This window comes from Tursiops truncatus, chromosome 8, assembly GCF_011762595.2.
Source record: "Tursiops truncatus isolate mTurTru1 chromosome 8, mTurTru1.mat.Y, whole genome shotgun sequence".
Classification (NCBI taxonomy): Eukaryota; Metazoa; Chordata; class Mammalia; order Artiodactyla; family Delphinidae; genus Tursiops; species Tursiops truncatus.
Genome location: NC_047041.1, coordinates 72,729,152 through 72,750,483, shown reverse-complemented (window position 1 = coordinate 72,750,483; position 21,332 = coordinate 72,729,152). Strand labels below are relative to the sequence as shown.

General features: G+C 50.8%; 1 protein-coding gene and 1 long non-coding RNA gene across 2 annotated transcripts in view; both read right to left on the bottom strand.

Annotated features, from left to right (window-relative positions):
- SLC6A5 (solute carrier family 6 member 5) overlaps positions 1-16,384 on the bottom strand; it is a 57,389-nt gene extending 41,005 nt beyond the window's left edge. Inside the window, exons 1-5 of the mRNA XM_033862636.2 lie at positions 15,590-16,384; positions 12,869-13,007; positions 10,154-10,285; positions 9,632-9,805; positions 1,687-1,828 (exon numbers count right to left, since the gene is read on the bottom strand). Coding sequence (XP_033718527.2) covers positions 1,687-1,828; positions 9,632-9,805; positions 10,154-10,285; positions 12,869-13,007; positions 15,590-16,105 — 1,103 coding nt within the window. The 5' untranslated portion in view covers positions 16,106-16,384. The remainder of the gene's footprint in view (positions 1-1,686; positions 1,829-9,631; positions 9,806-10,153; positions 10,286-12,868; positions 13,008-15,589) is intronic.
- A 2,731-nt stretch (positions 16,385-19,115) lies between these two features.
- The window catches only part of LOC109552252 (uncharacterized), a 36,155-nt gene continuing 33,938 nt past the window's right edge, over positions 19,116-21,332 (bottom strand). The window contains exon 3 of the long non-coding RNA XR_002179059.2: positions 19,116-21,194. This is a non-coding gene — a long non-coding RNA (uncharacterized lncRNA). The remainder of the gene's footprint in view (positions 21,195-21,332) is intronic.

Here is a 21,332-nt window from a genome sequence, read left to right as displayed (position 1 = left end):
CTTTCTGTGACCTGAATCAAGGGCCAGCCAGCATCCAGACTCTACTGGACTGCAGACATGACAGCCGAGTGTCCTGACCTGCTGAGGGAAGTGAAGGGGACAGCACCCCTCTGGCCAGCTAGCCAGCGACACTGTGAGAGGCTGTTTTGCGGTTCACAAGAGCAACCCGGAGCTCTTTTAGTCTCAACTCCTGGGGCAACCTGGGCTCTAGAGTAGAGTAGAAGTCACCAAGGGTGGAACCAGCCTGTCCCAAACCTTAGGGACCATACTTCTAAACACTGAAAAGGACCCCCAACCCCACAATGGGCAGGCCATCTAGCCAACAATTCCACGGCCATCTCAACTACTCCATGATTTAATAAGGGATGTTGGATGGGCCCCAAGAAGCTCCTGATAACATTCCCTCTTGGAAACTAAGACTGGTCCCAGAGGATTAGCAAAGCCACCAAAAGTAGATTTGCAAAACACTTCATAATACACCTGACCACATGGATTATGTGATCAGATTTCAGCCCACCACGAGGTCAGACTCCTTTCTCAGAGCTCAGGGTGAATCAAGGCCCACCCTCACTGGTCCTATGTTTTCTTCAAAGGGGATTATTTCTTCATTCAGCCTAAGCGCCCCTTCTGTTCTACAGGAAACATCCATGTGCCCTCTAAGTCCACAAGACAGAAAGCTTGGAAGAACTAGTGGGAACAGTAGTAACCACTTCCTATTATCTAAGTAAAGGCCACAAACCAGGGGCCCCCTGACACATGCATTTTACGTGACCCCAGTTTCATCTGAATTCGTTTGCTAACATTTAAAGTGGGAGAGACACATAAAAACTCCTACTTTATTTCCAACTTCTCTTGTAAAATGGAAGCTCTGGCAGCACTGCCCACAATTCCCATAAGACAGGGGCCAGTTGGAGCTGAGCATCAGCAGCCTCCCTTCCACTGGGCAGACCTCCCCTCCCGTTGGCCACAGTCCCCACCGTTCTCTATCGTCTTACCTCTACCTCCCTACCAAGCCCCCAAGTACATTTGAGTTTACAAGCCCCGACTTAAGGCTTAGCTAGAGAACATTATCTACTCTCTGTTGAACTCTGTCTCCATCTACCTCCCTTATGAAATAATTCCCTGAACGTTATTAAATCTTCCTGTGGTGGCTGAGGATTTCCTCAATCCCCAAACCTCAATCCCCAGTGTCTGGCAAAATGGATGAAGAAAGTAGAAAACTAAGACAGAACTGTTTAAAAGAGAAAAAAAAGGAAAGAATTAGTTCTTCTTTAAACCAAATCACTGATCATGATTTGTTTCCTGACTTTCCTGAATTATTGTCTCTCTTCCCCTCACAAGTGCAGAAGGAAAAAAATAAAACAAGTAAAAACAAAAAACAACCTAGTCAACTGAAGGTCTGCTTAGATCGCATCGGAGGAAGGTTTTGCAATGTTTTTGGCATCAGCGTCATGAACTACAGCAGCACCAATTCTGTTCCCACCAGCATTCAGCCAACTCTCCTCTCCAGGCCCACAGGGCACAGTAACCCGCTCCCAGAAGCCAGACCAGGGAAAAAAATCTTCCTCCCTGAGCATCTGAGTAGGTAGGGAGGTACAGAGGGAGGCAACCCATCCCTCTAGTCTACAAGTTGGATAGTCACTAATTCACTGGGTTTCTCTTAGAAAAGTTTTTTAAAAATCTTACTTGAAATACTCTTCACTCCCACTGACAAATGTTTTGTTGGCCTGGCTGGTGAAATTAACCATTGTCAAGTTGGGATAAGCCGTCATGCAGAAAGTTGAGTTCTTGATCTGTATTTTGGGATGGTCACTGATCACACAGGAATCTGTTCAGGAGAGGATGGAACGAAAACACAGTTAAATCTGTACAGACAGTAGACACGTGTATCTCTCTAGCAACTTAAAAATAAAAGCCAAACATATTTGCCAAATGTTGGAGAGTAGCTTTGCGAGGGTATTAACCGAGCAAAGCTAGACGCAGATGAACCCCCAAATTGTGTGCTATTCATCCCAGAGCCCCCAGTACCCCCCGGCAGTGCCCGGTCCTGGCAACAATGGCTCTCATTTCTGGAGCGCTCTCTACACGCCAAGCACTTTACATGCATTATCTCACGTAAGGCTCACAACAGCCTGTGCTGTGGGTACGACTGCCTCCGTCTTTCAGATGAGGGAAAAGCCTCAGAGGTTAGGTCATTCTACCAAAATCACACAGCTAATGAGGAAGAGAATCAGGATTCAAAGCCGGGTCGTTATGACTCCACAAAAAATAAATGGCTTGCAGAAATGAATTTTAATGAGACATAAGTAAAACTTCTGAAGGGCTCTACCACAGAAGGCTCACTAATAAGCCCACCTTGAACCTACTGCCTGGCACAACGGCCGACATACAGAAGTTCCCTAAGATACGTGTGCCACGCGCTTTCTGCACACTCGCATGTGCTCGTGAGTCTGCAACAGGACTGAACACAGTGGTTCTCAACTGCGAACGAATTTGTCCACTAGGGGGCACTTGGCAATGTCGGGGGACATTTTTAGTTGTCATATTTGGGGAAAAGGGTGGTACTGGCAACTAGTGGGCAGAGGCCAGAGATGCTGCTAAACGTCCAACAATGCACAGGACAGTCCCACGACAGAGAATTATCCAGCCCAAAATGTCAATAGTGCTGAGGTTGAGAATGCCTGACCTAGGCTGGGATGGGAACAGGGAACTAATAAGGTGAGTCTTAGCATGTCAGGTACCGTGCTGGACGCTTTACCAATTATTATCTTGTGGAAGCCTCAGAAGACCTGGGAGGTGCCTATGATGATCCTCATTTGAAATAGGAAGATACTGAAGTCTTCCTGACCACATTACAATGTTTCTATGATCACTTGATGGACATTTTAGATAAAGAGTCCACCGGGATTAATGCCAAAGGATATTAATTTATAAAGAGATGAAAAGTAACAATAACAACAATAACTAACACTTATATGGTACTTACTATGTACTATTTTAAATGTCTTACATGCATTAACTAATTTGAGCCTCACATCACGCCTGCGAGGTAGGTATTGTTATTATCTGTATGTTACAGGTAAAGAAACTGGGCACAGAGAAGTGCGGTTGCTTGCCAAGGTCACACAGCAGAATCAGGAGGCAAACAGTCACTCTCTCTTTGGAGGCCATGCTCTTAACTACTTTACTGGGAAACAGAGAGCAGGGAACATAAACTCAAACACCTTCAGAAGCCAGGCTGATGACACAAATTAGAAAGATATAAAATGGAGGGTAAAAAGGGGTGGCGAAACAGAGAGTACGGTCTGCCCTCCATATCCGCAGTTTTACATCCATGGATTCAATCAACCACGGATTGAAATTTCGATGGCGGCTGGCTGAAATACTGTTTTCATTGTACTACACCATTTTATATAAGGGACGTGAACATCTGCAGATTTTGGTATCCAAAAGGCCTCCTGGATCCAATCCCATTAATACCGAGGGACGACTTACCAGCCAATCAGTGCCATGCTTTGCTAGGTGTCCTGATAAAAGATGCAGAAAATCCGGATATTTACATGAAATCTCTCCTTTTTAAAACATTGGAAATAAGGCCAAATTGTCTTTAAGCACTGTGGACCAAAACGAAACAAAACAAAACCAAAAAAAAAAAGCACATGCAGCCTAGATCTGGTGCATGGACTCCCAATTTATGCCCTCTGTGGAACAGCAAAGTGGGTAAAACCATGGGTTCAGGAGTTCCACTAGCCCTGAGAGCTTGGATGAGTCCTTAATCTGTCCAAGCCTCCATTTTCTGATAATAGTGTATCTAGTTTGGAGGTTGCTCCAAGAACCAAATTAAGTGAGATAGATCATGAATGGAAAAATTTCATGCAATGCTTAGCACACAGCTGGATTCAGTAAAACTTAGGCGCAATGCACTCGCCATTGTTATACCTTTGCATGGGGTGAGCATCTCTAATCCTCAGCGTCGCCTCTCAATCCCACTTGCCAGCCGTAAATGATCTACTACCTCCCACACATCCCCCAGAATATCTCAGAATACTGGATAAAACTGCAAAGAGTAATTAAAAGAATCCCTTCCCTCTGATGAGTCCTTTAGACCAGAATTTTTCTAAACAGCAGTACTACTGACACTTGGGATGAGAAAACTCTCTGCTGTGGGAGGCTGTCCATGCATTGCAGGGTATTAGCAACATCCCTGGCCTCTGCCCACTGGATGCCAGGAACATCCGTCCACCCCACCCCACCCCAGCCCAGTTGTGACAACCAAAACTGTCTATGAACACTGTCAAATGTCTCCTGCCAAAATCTCCCAGGTTTGAGAACCACCAACCACTATTAGAGTCCTCAAAATACCTTCTTACTCAAAACTATCTTCTTTAGTCAAATAACAGAGACTTTCAGGGGGAATCTCACCTCATAATTATCAACTATTTACCGAGGAAGCATTTGTCTCCCCCAGCAGGCACCAGAATGAAGACAATTAAAGGGCCATCCATAGCCCTTTTCTGTAAGTAAGCACAGAAGTTATTTCTCGCCCTCCTGCCCAAAAGTACGTCCCCTAAGACAGACGAGATCGCTAACACACGGGCAAACGCCAAATCGCTTGCTTCCAAAACTGGCACTGAGAAGCACATGGACAGCTTCCCTACAGAGCGTCTCTGGGCGTCTCTGGATCACCGCTCTCCCCTGCAGTGCAAGGTCACAGCGTCCCTGAGGCACTGCAGCAGGGCTCCCTGCAGCCTCAAGCCTCCTGCAACATCCCTTCCCACCACTGGGCGGCAGAGACGCGCTTCCCAGCACACTGCGCCTTCAGGTCGGCCAGCAACGGAAGGAACGATGGGCCGTGTCATCGGCTAGCTCTGCGGCCCAGCAACCCTGAACAAAGAACAGCGATAAGGATCGTGCTGAATTGGAAGCTGTTCGAATGAGATTCTCCTTACGCGGGCAATTATGAATAAATGAAAGCATGTGAAAGACTGGGGAGAAAAGGAATCACTGAATTAAGGTTCTAATGAAAATTAAGCCATTCCAGAAACAGAAATGATATTTGTGCACTTCGCATTTTAAATGACCCAGCTAGCTCCCAATTTCAAAGAACCGTTGCTGGTCTTACTTGGCAGGCCATGGATTAGCCCTTCAACATTACAAATACCTGGAGGGTTGAATGCCCCTAAGGAAGACAGCCTCTCTCACAATCTACACCTGAGAAATGTGTGGCAAGCTCAGCCTCCACGGTGGACGGAGCCAGGGCTTTTGCCCATGGCCGGAGCAGGTACAGGGTCCTGGCATCTGAATGATGAGGTAGGGCTCCCAGGCAGTATGTCCCTAGCAGAGCTGAGGGGCCATGGGATAAACCCCTCCCTGCTATGAGTGAAGGTCATAATGGCGTGGGAATCTACCCCCATCTCCTGGGACAAGCTTCCCACTAACACAGGGTACGGTGGTTATGGGGTTGTAAGGGGGAGGGTGAGCCTGGAAGGTCATTTGTGGAACACCGCCCTGGGGGAGGGAGTTTTTCCATTTCCTAAACAACCTTCTCTCAGTATGGCCACTTGGGAGGCAGCCTGGGACTGTCTGGACTCTGGTCTTGTCCAGCAGAGCAGTGGGGCTACAAAGCCATCCATGTCTCTATAAGTCAGGCCATCATCCCCTTTTCCAAGACACCCCAGGACCCCAAAGGATCAATACTTACACAAAGGATACCTGGCCCCAGTCAAGTGAGGATAACCCAGGGAAGGACAGATTGAGGGTCTCCACTAAGAGAGGGGAAAGGATTGATACCTCCATTTTCAACAAACAAACAAAAAATTTTAAAGCACTGGCTAAGAATGAAATAAGATCTGCCCAGCCTGTCCATATGTTTCCAGGGAACAGACTGAAAAATGTCCATTGTCTCTCTCTGCTCAGAGCTTGCATCGTTTTTACGGTTTATACCAGTCGACAAGGTGCTTAGCTGTCTAATGTCTTCACTCTGCCTTTCATGTTCCCTGGGATATTGTGAGCCAGGCAAAAAATTCCACAAAACCCGGCGGGGCCTGCACCCACACGCCTGGCCCAGTCACTGTGCTCAGCTTGCTGTAAAAAACACACACACACACTATATATATGTGTGTGTATATATATATACATGTACACATACATATATATACATATATATTCTCTGACTATAAAATAAATACACATCCCTGATAGAAAATGTAGAAAAAAAAGAATGGCCCCAAGTTTACCAGTTAACATTTTGCGTATCACCTTCCTATATGTTTTCTAGCCAGCACATATTGTTAGTAAAAATGAAATTATACTATAAATTGGTATCCTGCTTTTACATTTAACAGGATATGCTGACGATTTCCCTATGTTTCATGAATATTCACCTTTAAAGACTATAGAATACTTCATCCTATGGATGCACTATGATTTATTTGAACCATGGAATTATTGAATTTTTGTTACACGTCTGTTTCCGGTGTTTTCCTAGATTGTAAATATGACTGCAATGAACAATCTCGAATAGTCCTTACCTGTGTCTCTGATTTTCCTCTAACAATAGATCCCCAGAAGTGGAATTACTAAGTCAAACTACTGTTTAAACGAGATTTCTTTTTTTTGCGGTACGCGGGCCTCTCACTGCTGTGGCCTCTCCCGCTGCGGAGCACAGGCTCCGGACGCACAGGCTCAGTGGCCATGGCTCACGGGCCCAGCCGCTCCGCGGCATGTGGGATCTTCCCGGACTGGGGCACGAACCCGTGTCCCCTGCATCGGCAGGCAGACTCTCAACCACTGCGCCACCAGGAAAGCCCCTAAATGAGCTTTCTTTTAAACCTACAGAATCTCAGCTAAAAACATCAGTTAGGGAACAACTGGACAGATGTCACTCTGCCAGGGCTGATAGAATAGAACCTTCAGGAACCCTGGATGAGCAGAGAATCAGGGGTCATGAGACCCAAATCCTTGTGCTGGCTCTACCTTGAGACTTGTGGCCTGATACTTCCACCCTCTAAGGCTTAGAGTCCACTTTGTCACCTGTGAAATAGTGATCACGTCACCTGCCTCTTGGGACGTATAGAGCTCTTATTAGGAATAGCAGAGACATCATTTATGAAGCTGCTTTGTAGACTGAGAAGCATTTAACTTGGTCGTTAGGACCGTGGCCTTGGGAGGCAGGCAAACTTGGGGTCAAATCTAAGGTCTACCACAGAGCTCGCTTTATAAACTTGAGCTCCAGATTTTTCACCTGTAAAATGGAAATAATAATTAAACCATATGTTGGCTTGTTGTCCATCTTTTTTTTTTTTTTTTTTCGGTACGCGGGCCTCTCACTCTTGTGGCCTCTCCTGTTGCGGAGCACAGGCTCCGGACGCGCAGGCTCAGCGGCCATGGCTCATGGGCCCAGCCATTCTGCGGCATGTGGGATCCTCCCGGACCGGGGCACGAACCTGTGTGCCCTGCAACGGCAGGTGGACTCTCAACCACTGCACCACCAGGGAAGCCCCTGTTGTCCATCTTAACATTGATAATATGAGTTAAAGTGTTTAACATGGTGCTTGGTGTGTAGTAAGTAATGCTGGCTATTATTATTAAGGTGCTGCACACATATTAGTGGATATTGTTGGCAGAGGAGAACGTGTTTCTGAACTCCTATCCCTCGCGAGGAACAGCTGTGGGACACACGTGACCCCCTGAGGGAAGTGTCCAGGGAAGCTTCCTTGGAGGCTGGATCAAGGCAACAGCTCTCTTTGGAAGAGGTACTCCCTTGGAAAGTAACTTCCGTCCCAGACACAATCTGGGAAAGACAGGCAGGGCACTGGGATGACCTTGAGGTTTTTCTCCACTCCAGCCCCACATCCTAGAAAATGCACTTTGCCAAAACGACATTTTTGGGAATCCATTCCAGCAGCAGATTATTGGTTGTGAATCTGAGAACAGCTACCTTAAGTGGGGTATCTGAGTGGGGTTCTCTCAGACAGCAGCTTTGCAGAGGTGACCCTGAGTTGGTAGGGACTCCAGGGCAAAGAAGCTGGGCACTCCATTCCAAACATGGTTAAGGGCAGCTTAATTAAGGGATGTGGGCAAACACCAACCTGGTGGTTCTTACCCTTGGGGGCAGCTGGGGAACTGTAAAAATAGATTCCTAGGCTCCATCCCCAGAGAGTCCAACTTAGCTGGTCTGGGCTGGACCCTAAGTGATGTCTTGATTTGCTAGTTCCCCAGGTGATTCTCCTGTGTAGCAGCTTGGGCTGAGAACCACTGCGCTAAGTTAAGAATCCGTCCACGTGGAGATCGTAAAGATGAGGGCACTGAGGCCCAGAGAGTCTAGAGGCACTTACTCTTGGTCATTCCACTGGGCCGCACACCTGGGAACCCCACAAATCCCCATCCTCCCATTCTTGAGCACTCAGGTGCACTGGGTTTGAATTTGATGGGCGCACGTTTCCGGTTTCAGCTTTCCTGCAGTCTCGTTCAAAGCCTCTCAAGGTGGAGGCTGGACGTGTTGTGTGCATACATGCACATGTGTGGAAAAATACTCCAGTGTGCATTACTGCCTTTAGGGATGTGCATCTCTCTGGGGTGTGGGAGGGATGGGTCATCTTTTTCTCTTACACACTCAAAGCATTTAAGTAACTTCCTACTTCTGCAGTGTGCAGGCTGTCAGGGCAAAAGTGCTGGTTTGGGGGACCAACACTAAAAGCCAATCATACAGAGACCACAAGATTCTGACTTCAGCCAGATCCAGCTTAAAGGGAATAACAGCTCCGCTGGGGAGAGAAGAAACTACTTGCTTATTGGCGCCCATTAAAATGATGAGCACCTGCAAAGGCAACTGATACTAGCACCTTCTATTTGTATGTTTTTCCAACTACGATCATATCCTCCATTTCTTTTCTCCTTACAGAGGTAAGTAGGATGAAGAATGTTGTTAGTAGTTCTATTTTTCAAATGAGGAAAACTGAGATCCAGAGAGAAGTTACCTGACACAAACACATGCACCATCAGGGGCAAAACGTCTTACAGATCAGAAGCCTTGCCAGCCACTCTGCTGTTCCTCCTCACCGTCACACCCTTGCCCTTGACCCAACAAGCTGACAGTTCCCCCAAGTCCTCAAGTCCCAGTGGATTTCAGGCCCGAACCAGCCTTCCCCCAGGCACACGCCTTGCCTCCCTGGGCAGCCTTCCCCTCTTCTAGGTTAGGTCTTCTATCACAGGTCCTCAGTTTAAGTGTCTCTTCTCATGTTTACCTCATGCACTGGGCAGCATTTTGTGAAGTGTGGACCCAGGATCACAAGCATCGCTCCCCTAGATGCTAGACCCCATTGCTTTACAAGTTGTACCGTGCATGTGAGTCACCTGGGGACCTGACCCCAGCCAAAGCTAGTAAATCAGACTATTTGGTGGACTTGTAATTCTACATTTTAAACAAACACTCTAGCTATTCATGAGCAAATAAAAATTTGATTACCCCTCCTCTAGGCCATGAGTTCCTTAAATATTAGAATTAAGTACATTTGATGTTGGTTTTAATCTCTGTGCCCCCAGCACAAAACCTGGCAAACATAATATGTGCTCAATTCGCCCTCATTGAATGAATGAATAGTTCACCTAGTGTAGGTATATCCAAACTTACCTAATAAAAGTTTGGTTTTATCTTTGCATTCTGGCGTGTTCCAAGGGTTGTTGCAGGAGCCCCAGGGCAGCACAGACACAAAGGAGGCAAACAGGTAGAAAAGTGTGTAGCAAATAATCACGTTGTAGTATATGGCTATTAGGACGGAGATGATCAGCATTGCGATGCCGCAGCCTGTGGAAGCAAAAGTTCCAGGGATTCATTCCCTCCAAATCCTGCGGAATCCTTACAGTTGGGCACAGGGTGGGGACCTAGGTCTTGGCTCTCTCTTACAGATGGATACACTAATAGTGGAAAAGACTCTGTGTCTACCAGGAACACTAAGGCATTCTGCCAGGAACGGAACCATGCCAGAGGTGATCTTGGGCCATTCTCCAGAGGGCCCCAGTGGTGAAACTGATCAAACGGAGAAGGAAGGAGCGGGTTCTCCTGATCACAGAAGCAGGTCTCCCTCCCCGGGGCCACGTGGTGCCACGGAGGGCAGGGGAGGGCTGAGGGAGCTGGAAGGCAGGGGGGACTCACCTTGTAGGGCTGGGATGGCCTTCCACACAGACACCGGCCCCTGGCTGGCGAACTGGCCCAGAGACACCTCTAGGAAGAAGATGGGCAACCCTGCCAGAGCCAGCATCATCAGGTAAGGGATGAGGAAAGCACCTTGGAAAGAGAGAGTGCGAGGTGAGAGCCCAGGGAGGCCCAGGCCAGCTGGCTCCACCTTCCCCCTCAAGGAGGAAGCTCCCTTGCCTTCTCTAGGAAGCTTTCGATATTCCAGCTCAACCACAGGTACCCAGGACATTTAAGAGCCCTCCTCTGAAATGTACAAGGGTACCCTGCAAACACATTCTTTTTTTCAGTTCCCCATTGGATGGGTTGCTAGGGGTTGCATACTGGGTGAGTTTTCTTTTCTCTTCTTTTCTCTTCCTTATTCTAGTACCTCAGTGTCTCCAAATTAAGCTCTTCTAATGTTCAACAAATCCACACCTTTGATTCACTACTGGAGTCAGATTTGGTGAAATCTCATTGGCACCTTAGCCCTCCAAAACCTTAAAATCTTCTAAGCTAGGACTCCAGGAGCCCTCAACTTGTTACCTGCATACCTTCTGCCAACCAGGGTTGGACCCGCTCTGCCAGACGGGTGGCAGGGACATCCCTTTCCCCACTACCTCAGCCATCACACACGTCTCAACTTCCTTCTCCACATCAGAAGTCCCTTCCATCCTTCAAGGTCAACTCAAATGCTTCCTCCCTCAGGAAGCCTCCTTTCTCTGTCCTCCCACAGTACCTCTCCCCAGGCGCTGAGCACTTGACACTATTTATGTGGGCGTCTCGTCTAGACTGAGGGCCCCTGATGTTGACCCTTCACGTCTATTCCCCAGAACGCCCAGTCTAGGGCACCAGTAGCTGGCAGGCCTCCGCAGACTTCCTGAGGGTTCTCTGGGGTTCTTTATCCTCAAGGATTCTTTGAGGTTGTTCGGTAGAGGCTTGGGGAATAGCCATGATCTTTGGACGAGGGAGTGCTGTTGCAGAGTCAGAACCAATTCAGACTCGAGATGCCAGAGTCCAGAACACTGGGCTCCACTGAAGGAAAGCTGATCTTTCTCTAGTCTCTTCCTCCTGCTGGAAGGGCCTTTCCTGTCGGGGCAAAACCAGGGCTGTTGCTTTAAACCAGGGCTCTTGCTTTAAACCAGGGCTCTTGCTTCATCCTCTCCTGAATGGGTTTTCGAGAAAGATGTAGATTGCGCAATCTTTCTCTTTTGCTGCTGGGAGGGAGGAAGCGAGCTCTCCACCCGCGCCGCGAAGGGGCCCGGAGCTGCAGTGCGGACGAGGTTGCCTACCCTCCCAGCGTCCGGCTCCCTGCGCAGCCCAACACTTCGCAGATTGCAGATCGCAGATCCCGGGCGAGCAAAGCACGGACCCTTTTGACTCGTCCAGCAGGGAGAGCAGCAGGGCTGCAAAGTTGCCGCACTCCCTGGACTGGAACTCCCTTCCCACCCTCAACCTGAGTGCCCGCCCCCTTTCCTGGTACTGTAAAGCTTAACACGGCACCCTGGTCTGGGGACTCCCTGCAGAGAACCAAGGGGTAACACGGCTGGGGCGCCCGTATGTGTGTGGCCAGCATGCGTTCTTCTGTTTCCGGGGCACCCCTGATTGCGAACGCTCTGCGCTCCTCATAAATACTTGTCAACGTGTCCTAATTTGGAATTAGGGGGAGGGTATTAACATATTTTTCCGTTTTCATCATCACGTGGGGCTGCATCTGTCCCTTGTCCCTGTGCCTGGAGCGCACCGAGAGACCAAAATCAAAAAACAAAACCAACCAAACAAACAAACTTAAGCTGCCTAACCCGATGGAGTGAGGGGCGCAGCTCTGGTCTCCTTGGTCCAGTTGAGAAGCTGTGAAAGGGAATCCTGGGTGCAAATTCCTATTCCTAGAGGGGGTTTGACTTGTCACTTTAGCCCCGCTTTGCAAAGGAGACCGTGAATGTGCCGGGTCCCTCCTCGGTGGGCAGGGGAGAGGACCCTAGAGGCCTAACTGGCGTCCTCCCCATTGTAGAAACGGTTTTCCTTCCACCCAGTGAGGACAAATGAAACGGAAACCGTTTTTGCAAAACGATTTTTGCTAAAGTCAGAATATGCCCTGCTTGTGCCCATGAGGATGTGTGTGGCGGGGTGCTTCTAATAGATTTTCAACAGCACAACCCCCAGCCCCTCTCTTCTCCCCACTCCTGGTTCGCCTGCATCCTGCGTTCTGCACGACCCAAGCGCCCATTCCCAAAGTCTCCTATGTAGGCTCGGATTTCCAGGTTATGATCTTAAAGCCTCCTTAATTCAGCGTCCAGGATCGCACAGCTCCTGGCTCTAAAGTTGTTTAAGTGTGGGGAGTGTGTCGGGTACCGAAATACCTGTGGGCTAAATTAGGATTTGAACTTCCCTGCACCAAGGCTCAGTTGAATCAGGGCCCAGCCCCCCAAGCTGGACCAGTGAGGAAGCGTGCGGACCCATCTCTTCTCTGAGCTCCATCTCCAGACAAAAGCCTCCCGGATCTAGTGCCAACCTCTTTCAATAGCTCCTGCCCTCCGACTTCACACGGATGCCCACAGGGGACGAACTGGAGTGTGAAGAGGCTGCTCTGAGCCTCCCCTCTCAGCCTCGGTCCCCGTCCCAGGGCTCTGTGTCACCCCCCAACCCACAAGTGCCCGCCCCGCCACGCCGCAGGCGGAAAGAGCGGAAAAGCCATACCTCCCCCGTTCTGGAAGGCCAGGTAGGGAAACCTCCAGACATTGCCCAGCCCTACTGCATACCCCACCATGGACAGGATGAAGTCCAGTTTGCTGGACCAGTTCCCTCGGGCCTTATTCTCATCCCCTTGCTCGTCCTCCTGGGGGCGGAAAAGCACATGGTCGGATACCAGCCCCGGGGAAGGTCTGCAAGCAGGCCCCATTCCGCCCCTCCCCCACTGCTGAGGATCCTTCCCAGCAAGCAGGCCCCCACTTTTCAACCGAGGATGCATCGGCAAGCAGGACCCCAATTCTGAAGAGAGGATGCATCTACAAGCAGGGCCCTGACCCTTCAACCCTGCAGAGAGTCTGTCAGCAGGAGGCTCCCAATTCTGATCAGAAGAGCCATCCTAAATAGACTCCTGAACCCCTCTCTCCCTGCAGTCAAATCACACCAGCAAGCAGCTTTCCCCAAACCTTGAACTGTAGGTGGATTGCAAGCAGGTCCCTCCATCCCCAACCCATGACCAAGAGTTCATTTGGCAAGCAGGCCCCCAATATCATGCCTAGAGTCCCCGGCAAGCAGGTCCCTAACCAGCCCCTCCTCCCAAAATTCCTCACACCCCTTACTCAGCCCTTTCTTTTTTTGGACCCCATGCTAAGGCCAGAAGGAGAGCTGCAATGCCTGAAGCCAGCCAGAGCCCCTGCCTCACTTTCTCTAAAGCCTACGGGCAGGACCTGCCTGGTCAGCTCACTGAAGGGGGCACCTTTCAGCAGTGGGGCAAGGGAGGTGGGAAGGAGAGGGACGCGGGGGTGAAACAACAGGAAGAATGGAGAAACAGACATGCAAAGAGACAGGACATTGAAAACCTTGAGTTCTGGTCGAAACTTTATCGTCCCAGCTGGATAACCCCAGGCAAGCCACTGGCCCTTGCTGAGCTTCTGTGTCCCCATCTGTAAACTGAGGGGCTCAGAATCTGTCCCCTGAGGCACCCCCCAGCTCCCGCAGTCTCTGGATCTTTGGAGCTCACCTCTCCAAGCTCACACTAAGATGCTTTCTTGGGGCAGTCCCTGGTTCTGGAATGCCTCACTGGAAAGCAGAAAAAACTGGAGGTGAAGCCACCTCAAATAAACTTGGGAAATGTTCAGGACACCTGGACACCACACAAAGCTGCCAGGGACCCAAGTCACCGCACAGCTTCCACCTCCTCAGTCACCCTCCACCTCATTCTAGCAACCTGGCACGTCCACACTGTTCCACAGGCCATGGAGGGTAAAGAAGCAGCTGCCCAAATGGGAAGGAAGTCTTGGGGAGAGAGGAGGAGGGTCGAGGTGGGTGTCAGAAAGGCGAGAATCCGAAAGATGGGCAGAGCTGAAAATAGGCAAAGGCAGGGCTTGATCTATACTGAACATCTTTAATAACCCCACTACACTCCTCCCACACACAGACCACCTCCAGCCACCACCACCCCACTTCAATTCTTCCGGGGCTACGAAGGGTGGGGATTCCAGCCCTTTTGCCGCAGTGCGGAGGTTAAGCAAGGCATGCGGAACAAATTTTCTGCCTCTACCTGAGGTCACACTCTTGGGCACATGCTGTCACTTGCTGTTAATGCACACAGTCAAACGCTCCAGAGGTGAACCCCAAAAGCAAGGGCGAGCGGGAAAGCCTAAGTTTATGTCCATTTCTAGTTATTGTAACAGCTGAGCTCTTGCTGTGTGGGCATGTGTGTGTGTGTGTGTGTGTGTACAAACACTAGAGTAACTGAGAAGGGCTATACATACCCTAGATCTCACACAGGCAGATGTTCTGGTTCAAGAGTCCACCACTGGCTACACACGCTTAGCCCTTGAGCCCAGGGGAGGAGAGGAGATAGCAGTAGAGGCAGGCAATGGGAAAGGAAGAGCTAAAGTATGTGAAAGGGGATGGAGGAAAGAAATCAGGGAAGGAGGGAGAGAAACTGGAGGGAGATGGAAGAAGACAAAAGTCCATATGGGAGGGGGGCCTCCAGGAATAGCTGCCTCATCCCTAACTCAGGACTGGGATTTGCTTTGTGGGCTTTTCATGCTTCTGGTTGAGCGTAAAGGATCAAATGCACAGGTGAATCCAGGTTTTTGGGGCCTGAGGCTCATACAATTGAGAGAGGTACTCTAAGAAAATATATATTTATACACAAAGTTAGGTACCAGGTTTTGGAAAATATAGGCTCTGAGGCTTAAACTTCAGTACTGGCCTCATGTAAGCCACCTCTCATCAAATGAGCTCTCATGTGATAAATGTAATTCGCAGTGCAAAGCCTACAGGACTTAAGTGATTATTCCCCCAGGTTTTTCTCTGTATTTTCTTCTCCTTTTTTAAATTAAGAATTGTTTTGGAAAAAAACAAAGACCCAGTCATTAGCAAGAGGGGGTTCTGTCTGCAGAAAGGGGCAAGAATCTAAATGCCTCAACTGCTTAATGAGTCTGCACCTGGATTTCCGCTACCACTGAGGCTGGGAGGGGGCAGGTAGCGGCAGGTCCTGAGGTCGCAGTTCCTCTGGCAGCTTCGCTGCAGCCCTCGCGCCCTGAACTAGTGACCCCAGCGCAGTGCGAGTTTCCGAAGCCCCAAAGCTGCCTCCCGCATCCATCACCTGGCTCTGCCATCCGGTCTCCCCATCAGCACACGTGCACCCGCTTCGGCCTGGCTCGCCTCTCGCGCGGCTGGGGAGCAGAAGGCAGCGCGGCTCGAGCGCGACCTGCTTACCTGGGCGGCAGAGGTGGCCACGCTGCCCGGGAGCACGGACGTGATTCCATCCGTGCCCAGCACCACGGTGCTCTGGCTCATATTCACCCAGCCTACGGCCGGGGTATTGTTCCGCTCCAGGGTGCCCTTGCCCACGCTCACGTTCGCATCCCCCTCCGGGCCGTGCAGGGCCGGAATCTTACAATGCAGCGCGTTGCCGGGCCCGGCGCCCCCTGAAGGAGGGGCGGCCTGCGCGCCGTGCGCCTCGCTCAAGTCCCGCAGAGCCGCCGAGGCCGCCGGCGCCCGCGGGCTACCGAGTTTGCAAGCCCCTACTCCCGGCCGCTCGGCCTCGCAGGCTCGCGCGTCGGGGAAATGGAAAGTTTGGGCGCCGGTGGAAGAGGACCTTGGCACACGCGGCGGCGGCGCGGCGGCGGCCGCGGTAAGCCCCTGCTCCGGGCTCGTCCTGGGTGCGCACGAGCCATCGTGGTGGCCCAGCGCCACCGCCGCCTCCAGGCTGTTGGCTGGTTGTTTATTCATTTCCTTGGGAGCACCGCAATCCTGCAAACATAATGTGAAGTTCGTGCAAAAAAAAAAAAAAAAAAAAAAAAAAGTCACGGCAGCTTTAAAAATACCTGTATCTACCTATAGAGATGTTCACAACTCAGGTCCAGACATAATATCTAGAGAACAAATGGGAATCTGGATTGTTTTTTTCCTTCTCCAAGAAAAACTGTAATCATTATTTCTCAGTCTGTCCGTCTTGTGGATAACTGGATGACATAAAGAAACTAATATTCTCCTCCCTGATAGAAGGTGAACTAAGGAAAGAGGCAGAAATGTTTTTTGGAGGGGGGAGAAGCGGAGGGCGGAAATCACCCTACAGCCATGAGGTCCCTGCCCTCTTTGGATTTCACATCACGACTGTAGAGTGCCCACGTTCCCATCACCATTGTAGAAAGATTCTTTAATTTTCCGCCCCATTTCCTTTGTCATTCAACAATGCACATTGCTTTTTTTTTTTTTTTTTAAATAAGCGATAAACAAGCTGCGGCCACAAAAGCTGATGCCCGGGCACCTGCGAGTGTTTGAGGCCAAATTGGTTGTGCGAATCCCAGCGCTCCAAAGCCCACCCCCGCCCGCCAGGTAGCAAAAGCAAGAATAAGGATAACGACCAAAATAACAGCAACAACAACCCCACAAGAACAGTAATAAACCAGATTTCAAACACAAGGTAGTAACTGGAGTTATCTTACACAACCTACATTCATTTCTAGATTCCCAGATATGTAAAAGAACCTGAGAAGTTTTTTGATCCACTCCCCACGAATAACTATTCACACGAGTTTAATATCCATGCCCCTCCACTGGCTTGGGAACCAAAACTCACGACTAGTTTTCATTTGCTTTCTCCCAATTGAGGTTCAAATGAAAATAACTGTCAGCGGTGTTTTCTCCATCCACTTTCTCCCCGCGTGTTATCTTTCCGGGCTTTGTAAATATTCGTTCCAATAATTACTATTATACTGTAAGAATAATCCTATTACCTTCACCTCAACCACACACCTCTCGTCTAACCTTCTTTCACAAACGCACAGATCAGAACTCTTTAATCTGCACCAAATCTAAGTATCTCAGTTCTAGCCAGCATTCTTATCTCAATAGCCTCTAGGACCCACAGCAGCTCTCTTCAGTACCGGCACCTGGTTTTTCAGCACCAAGGACAGTTCCCAGAATAGCGGGGTTGGGAGACACCTCCAACCTCTCAGCTCCACAGCCTCGGAAACCTCTTTCCGACCCCAGGTGATGCTCACAAGTACAATGTGCGCTCCCTTCGCCTTCCAGAATGCACAGAACATTTCAAAAAGAAATATCCAAAACGAATCTGCCCTTCCTACCCTCGCAGCCCCCTCTCCTCTTAAAAGAACAAAAGCAAACACTCACCATGTCTGAAACAGGCAATAGATTGAAGGCAGAGAGTGAAACCAGCTATTGACAAGACTGGGTTCGGCTCCAGCAAGAGAGGCGCTTTCTATATCTCCTTGGGAAAGGCCAGGTTTGCGTCAGTGCAAAGCAAGGTGCCCTTCGTTTGACATTTTCTTGATAAGACAAGTTTGATAAATCATTACCTCCTTGGATTCGAGTTTTAAAGGGACAACAGCCGAGAGTACGCTGGCCAGTTGTCACTCGGTCGGGAGGGGGCTGCGTGTTTGGCGTGACTCATGTGGGTCTGATTACTAAACCGAAGCAGGCGGGAGGGAATGATAGAAGTTTGCCTCCTCCTAATTAAGGGAAACATGAGAGGGACACGTCCCACTGCACCCAAGCTGAGGCGCAGCCGCCAGAGGAGCGCTTTGGGCTGCTGAGGTGGGCTCAGAGGAAGGAGTTAAATCACTGTCATGTTTCCCTCTTTCTCTTCGGCTAGATCCTGTTGCCACCTCTCCAAACCTGCAGGCAGCGGATTCCGCAATATTACTATAAAGAGATCGAGGGTCTCACGAAGCGACACAGTTCTGCAATGGCTGTACGCACGGTTCCTGCATTTATAAGGCTGTACCAACCTTGCGTGTGGGACTTCAGATTCCCACAGCCCACCCTCCCAGCCAACCAGTGTTGGAGAGATCCTACGTTTTCGCTTAAAAATTGAGGTCTAGTGTTTGCATTTCTATTTTATCTCCATTAACACAATTAAGAGAAATCCCTGAGTAAAATTAGCACTATTCTTATTGTATGTTTTAAGCTCCTCTGAAAATATTATAAGTAAAAAGGAAATTATTTCCAACACTGACCTGGTTCTTAGGTCACTTTCAAAGTCACAGGAAACCCATTCTTTCTTCCTAGCCCTCTCAATAAAAATTCACCAGAGCCAGGAATGATTTGGACGCACAAGGTGTTATAGACCCTCCAAATCACCATCTGCTGCAACCAGGCGGTAGGGCTGGCCCTCCGAGATGCCACCAGAGGACGTTCTACTGCTCTGTGGCTGGGGTGGAGGTGGCCGTGGCGATAGAAAGATGGACTTTCCTGCTGGTACAAAGCAATGGCTATAATCATTAGAAAGGGAAAACACCTTTACATAGGTGTAGTTTGGAGACTAATAGGGGATTCGTATCAAAACGCTTCCCTTCTCTCCTTTCTGGCCGGGCTCCTTCAGGCAACTCCAGGCCTCGGAAATGGGGAGCTACGGAAAGCACTTTGTCCCTTCCCTGCTGCCCGCAGCCTTGCCAACTGCCTCGGGGTCGGCTCTGTCACACTCGACTGGGCCGTCCCCACGCGGCGGGAGGACAATGCTGCGGCGGCAGCAGGCGAGGCTGCGGCGGCAGATTGCGGTGGGCGCCCAGAGCGCTACTGCCGGGCCCCTCCCGCCTCCTTCCGAGCTGCGCGAACGCACGCGGATGCCTCAGCTCACTGACTCTGCCCCCTGGCCCCTCCGGGGGCAGCCGGCTAGGGACCCACGGTCTGCATGACTATGGAAGGAGGACAGGTTCCCTGAAGAGACCTTCCTTGTGAGCTTCCTTGAGGGCTTCGGGCCGCTTTGTATTGTCGCTTTAATATTTATTAAGCTCTCAATATCGAACAATCGTGCAGGGGCTTTCCATGAATTACCCCATCTAGCCTTAACAACAACCTTTGAGAAACTCCCAGTTTGAAAGCTGGAGAAACTGAGGCTCAGAAAGTCGCTTTCGAGCCCTGGAGAATCTCCCAAACCCTCCCACAGGGCCGTCTGGGGGCCGATCGCGCCCTCCCTAGAGGACCGCTCTAAGGCAAACCCAGCGAGGTCGGGAGCGGGCAGGAAGGGAGATGGGGTGGGACTGTGGTGGGCTCTCTCTGGGGGAGGTCAGGAGAGAAGGCGGGGCCAGGAGTCCCACAGGGGCGCTTGCTTCGGCCCTGGTGGGCGCTCGAAAACACCCTGGACTCTGGCAGCCACGGGGAAAGCCGAGGGGCTCTGCTGGGCGCTTCTTCGGAAACAGTCCCCAGTTTCCAAGGAGCCAAACCAGGATGCGAGAACTGTAAAGGGCAGGCCTGGCAGCCCCCCGACTTCCGCGCCAGGAAGCGCGCCCCTAGGTCAGAGTAGGCCTCCCTCGGCGGGCCCTGCGCCCACTTCCAAGAGGGAGTCCCGACTTCGAAAGTCAGTTTTCGCAATTTGCATTTGAGCCGCCCGCACCAAGTGCCCGGCGCCAGCGGAGCGTCCAGCCAGCGCACCGATGCTCCGGGGCGCACTGACGTCCCTGCCCGGGCTGGAGCGAGAAGGAGTGCGCAGAGGCGGTGGAGTACTGCTGTCCTCGCCGCCCCGCGCCCCGGGTCAGTCCCCCGGGTCTGACGTTTCTCCCGCAGGCCCTCCCTCGCCAAGTGCGCACTCGGTTCCCTCCTGGGGCCCGACGTGCGTCAGGTCCTTCAAAGGCGGTTGACGCGCAGGCTGCAGGCGGTTGGCAGAGGCACTGCTTTGGCTTCCCACCTTCCCCCCACTTCCAGTCGCAAGGTTCTGTAGAGGAGGGGCCGCGTGGAGAGGGGAGGGAGAGTGCGGAGCGGGGAGACCTAGAGGGGTTGTTCTGAAGCCAACGCGGATGCGGAGTGGCGGGCACCAGCCTGGCAGCCGGGTAGGGGGCGAAGGCAAGAGAGAGCGTGCGGGGGCAGGAGGCCAGGGGCGGCCTTGCGCCCCGTTGGGTGTCAGCGCTCGGGAAGCGCCGAGGAGTGAGCCGCAGTATTTAGAAAAACAAGAAGAAAAGGCTCAAGTCCTGCGGTTGCGGGCCTCCACCCACGCCCTGCGCCGCCGCCTGTTTGGAGTGATAATCGGCCTCTGAGCGCCGCCGCCGAGCAGGCCGTAAATCCGCATCCGTCGCTGAGCAGCCATTCGGTCGGAAACAGCCAGTCGCTATGGCCTTAATTACTTTGTCAAAGATGAAAAATAGTAATTGATTTTGCCCTTGATCACTCTGCTCCCCCCGCCCCGCAGTTAAGCAAATAAATAGCTATTTTTGAACACCCCTGTCCACCCAGCAGAATGGGGGGGCAGGGGAAGGGGAGCCTACTGAAAAGGAGGCCATCCCGTGGCAGCCCTGACGGCAGTGTTTGTGCCAAGACACCGGGGGCAAACTGGAACCCAGGCAGGAGAGGGCTTGGAGGGCAGCCTTTTGCCTTCAAGATGCTGCCCTCCTCCACACTAGAGGAGGAGAGAAATGGCGAGGAAACGGCGTTTTACAAGCCCTGGCTCTGGTGTTAGCCTGTCGCTTGCGGCGCCAGCTTCCTCTCGTCCTCAGGGCAGCAGGTGAGAAACAGCTGCCTGGCCAATTTGACAGAAAGGCGAGGAAACTTGCCTAAGGTCAGAGGGCAGAGCCAGAATTTGAGCCCACGGTCTGCGTTGACTCTGGTCCACAGTCTGTATCTGTGATCAGATGATTTTGCTATGGGAGCCATAAACATCTGAAACTTCTATAGATGGTGGGTGCGGGGTGCTCAGTGTGGGTTTCAGGTGACATTGATAAGATAGTCAAGAAGCCATGCAGTATTTTTGTCCCACTTGTCTGCTACTGCCGGTTCCACTGCAGTGTTGTTCTGTGTTAAGAATGTGGGCTCTGCAGACAGACTACACCACCTCCTCGCTCTGTGACCTTGCGGGGAAATTCTCAATCTGTAAAATGAGGATAATAAGAATGTGTATTAACCTCCCTCAAGGGTTGTTTGTGGATTAAATGAGAGTATGCGTGTGAAGTACCTACACTGAGGTTGGCTGCGTGGTATTCTTGCAATAAGCAATTGTTATTACTCA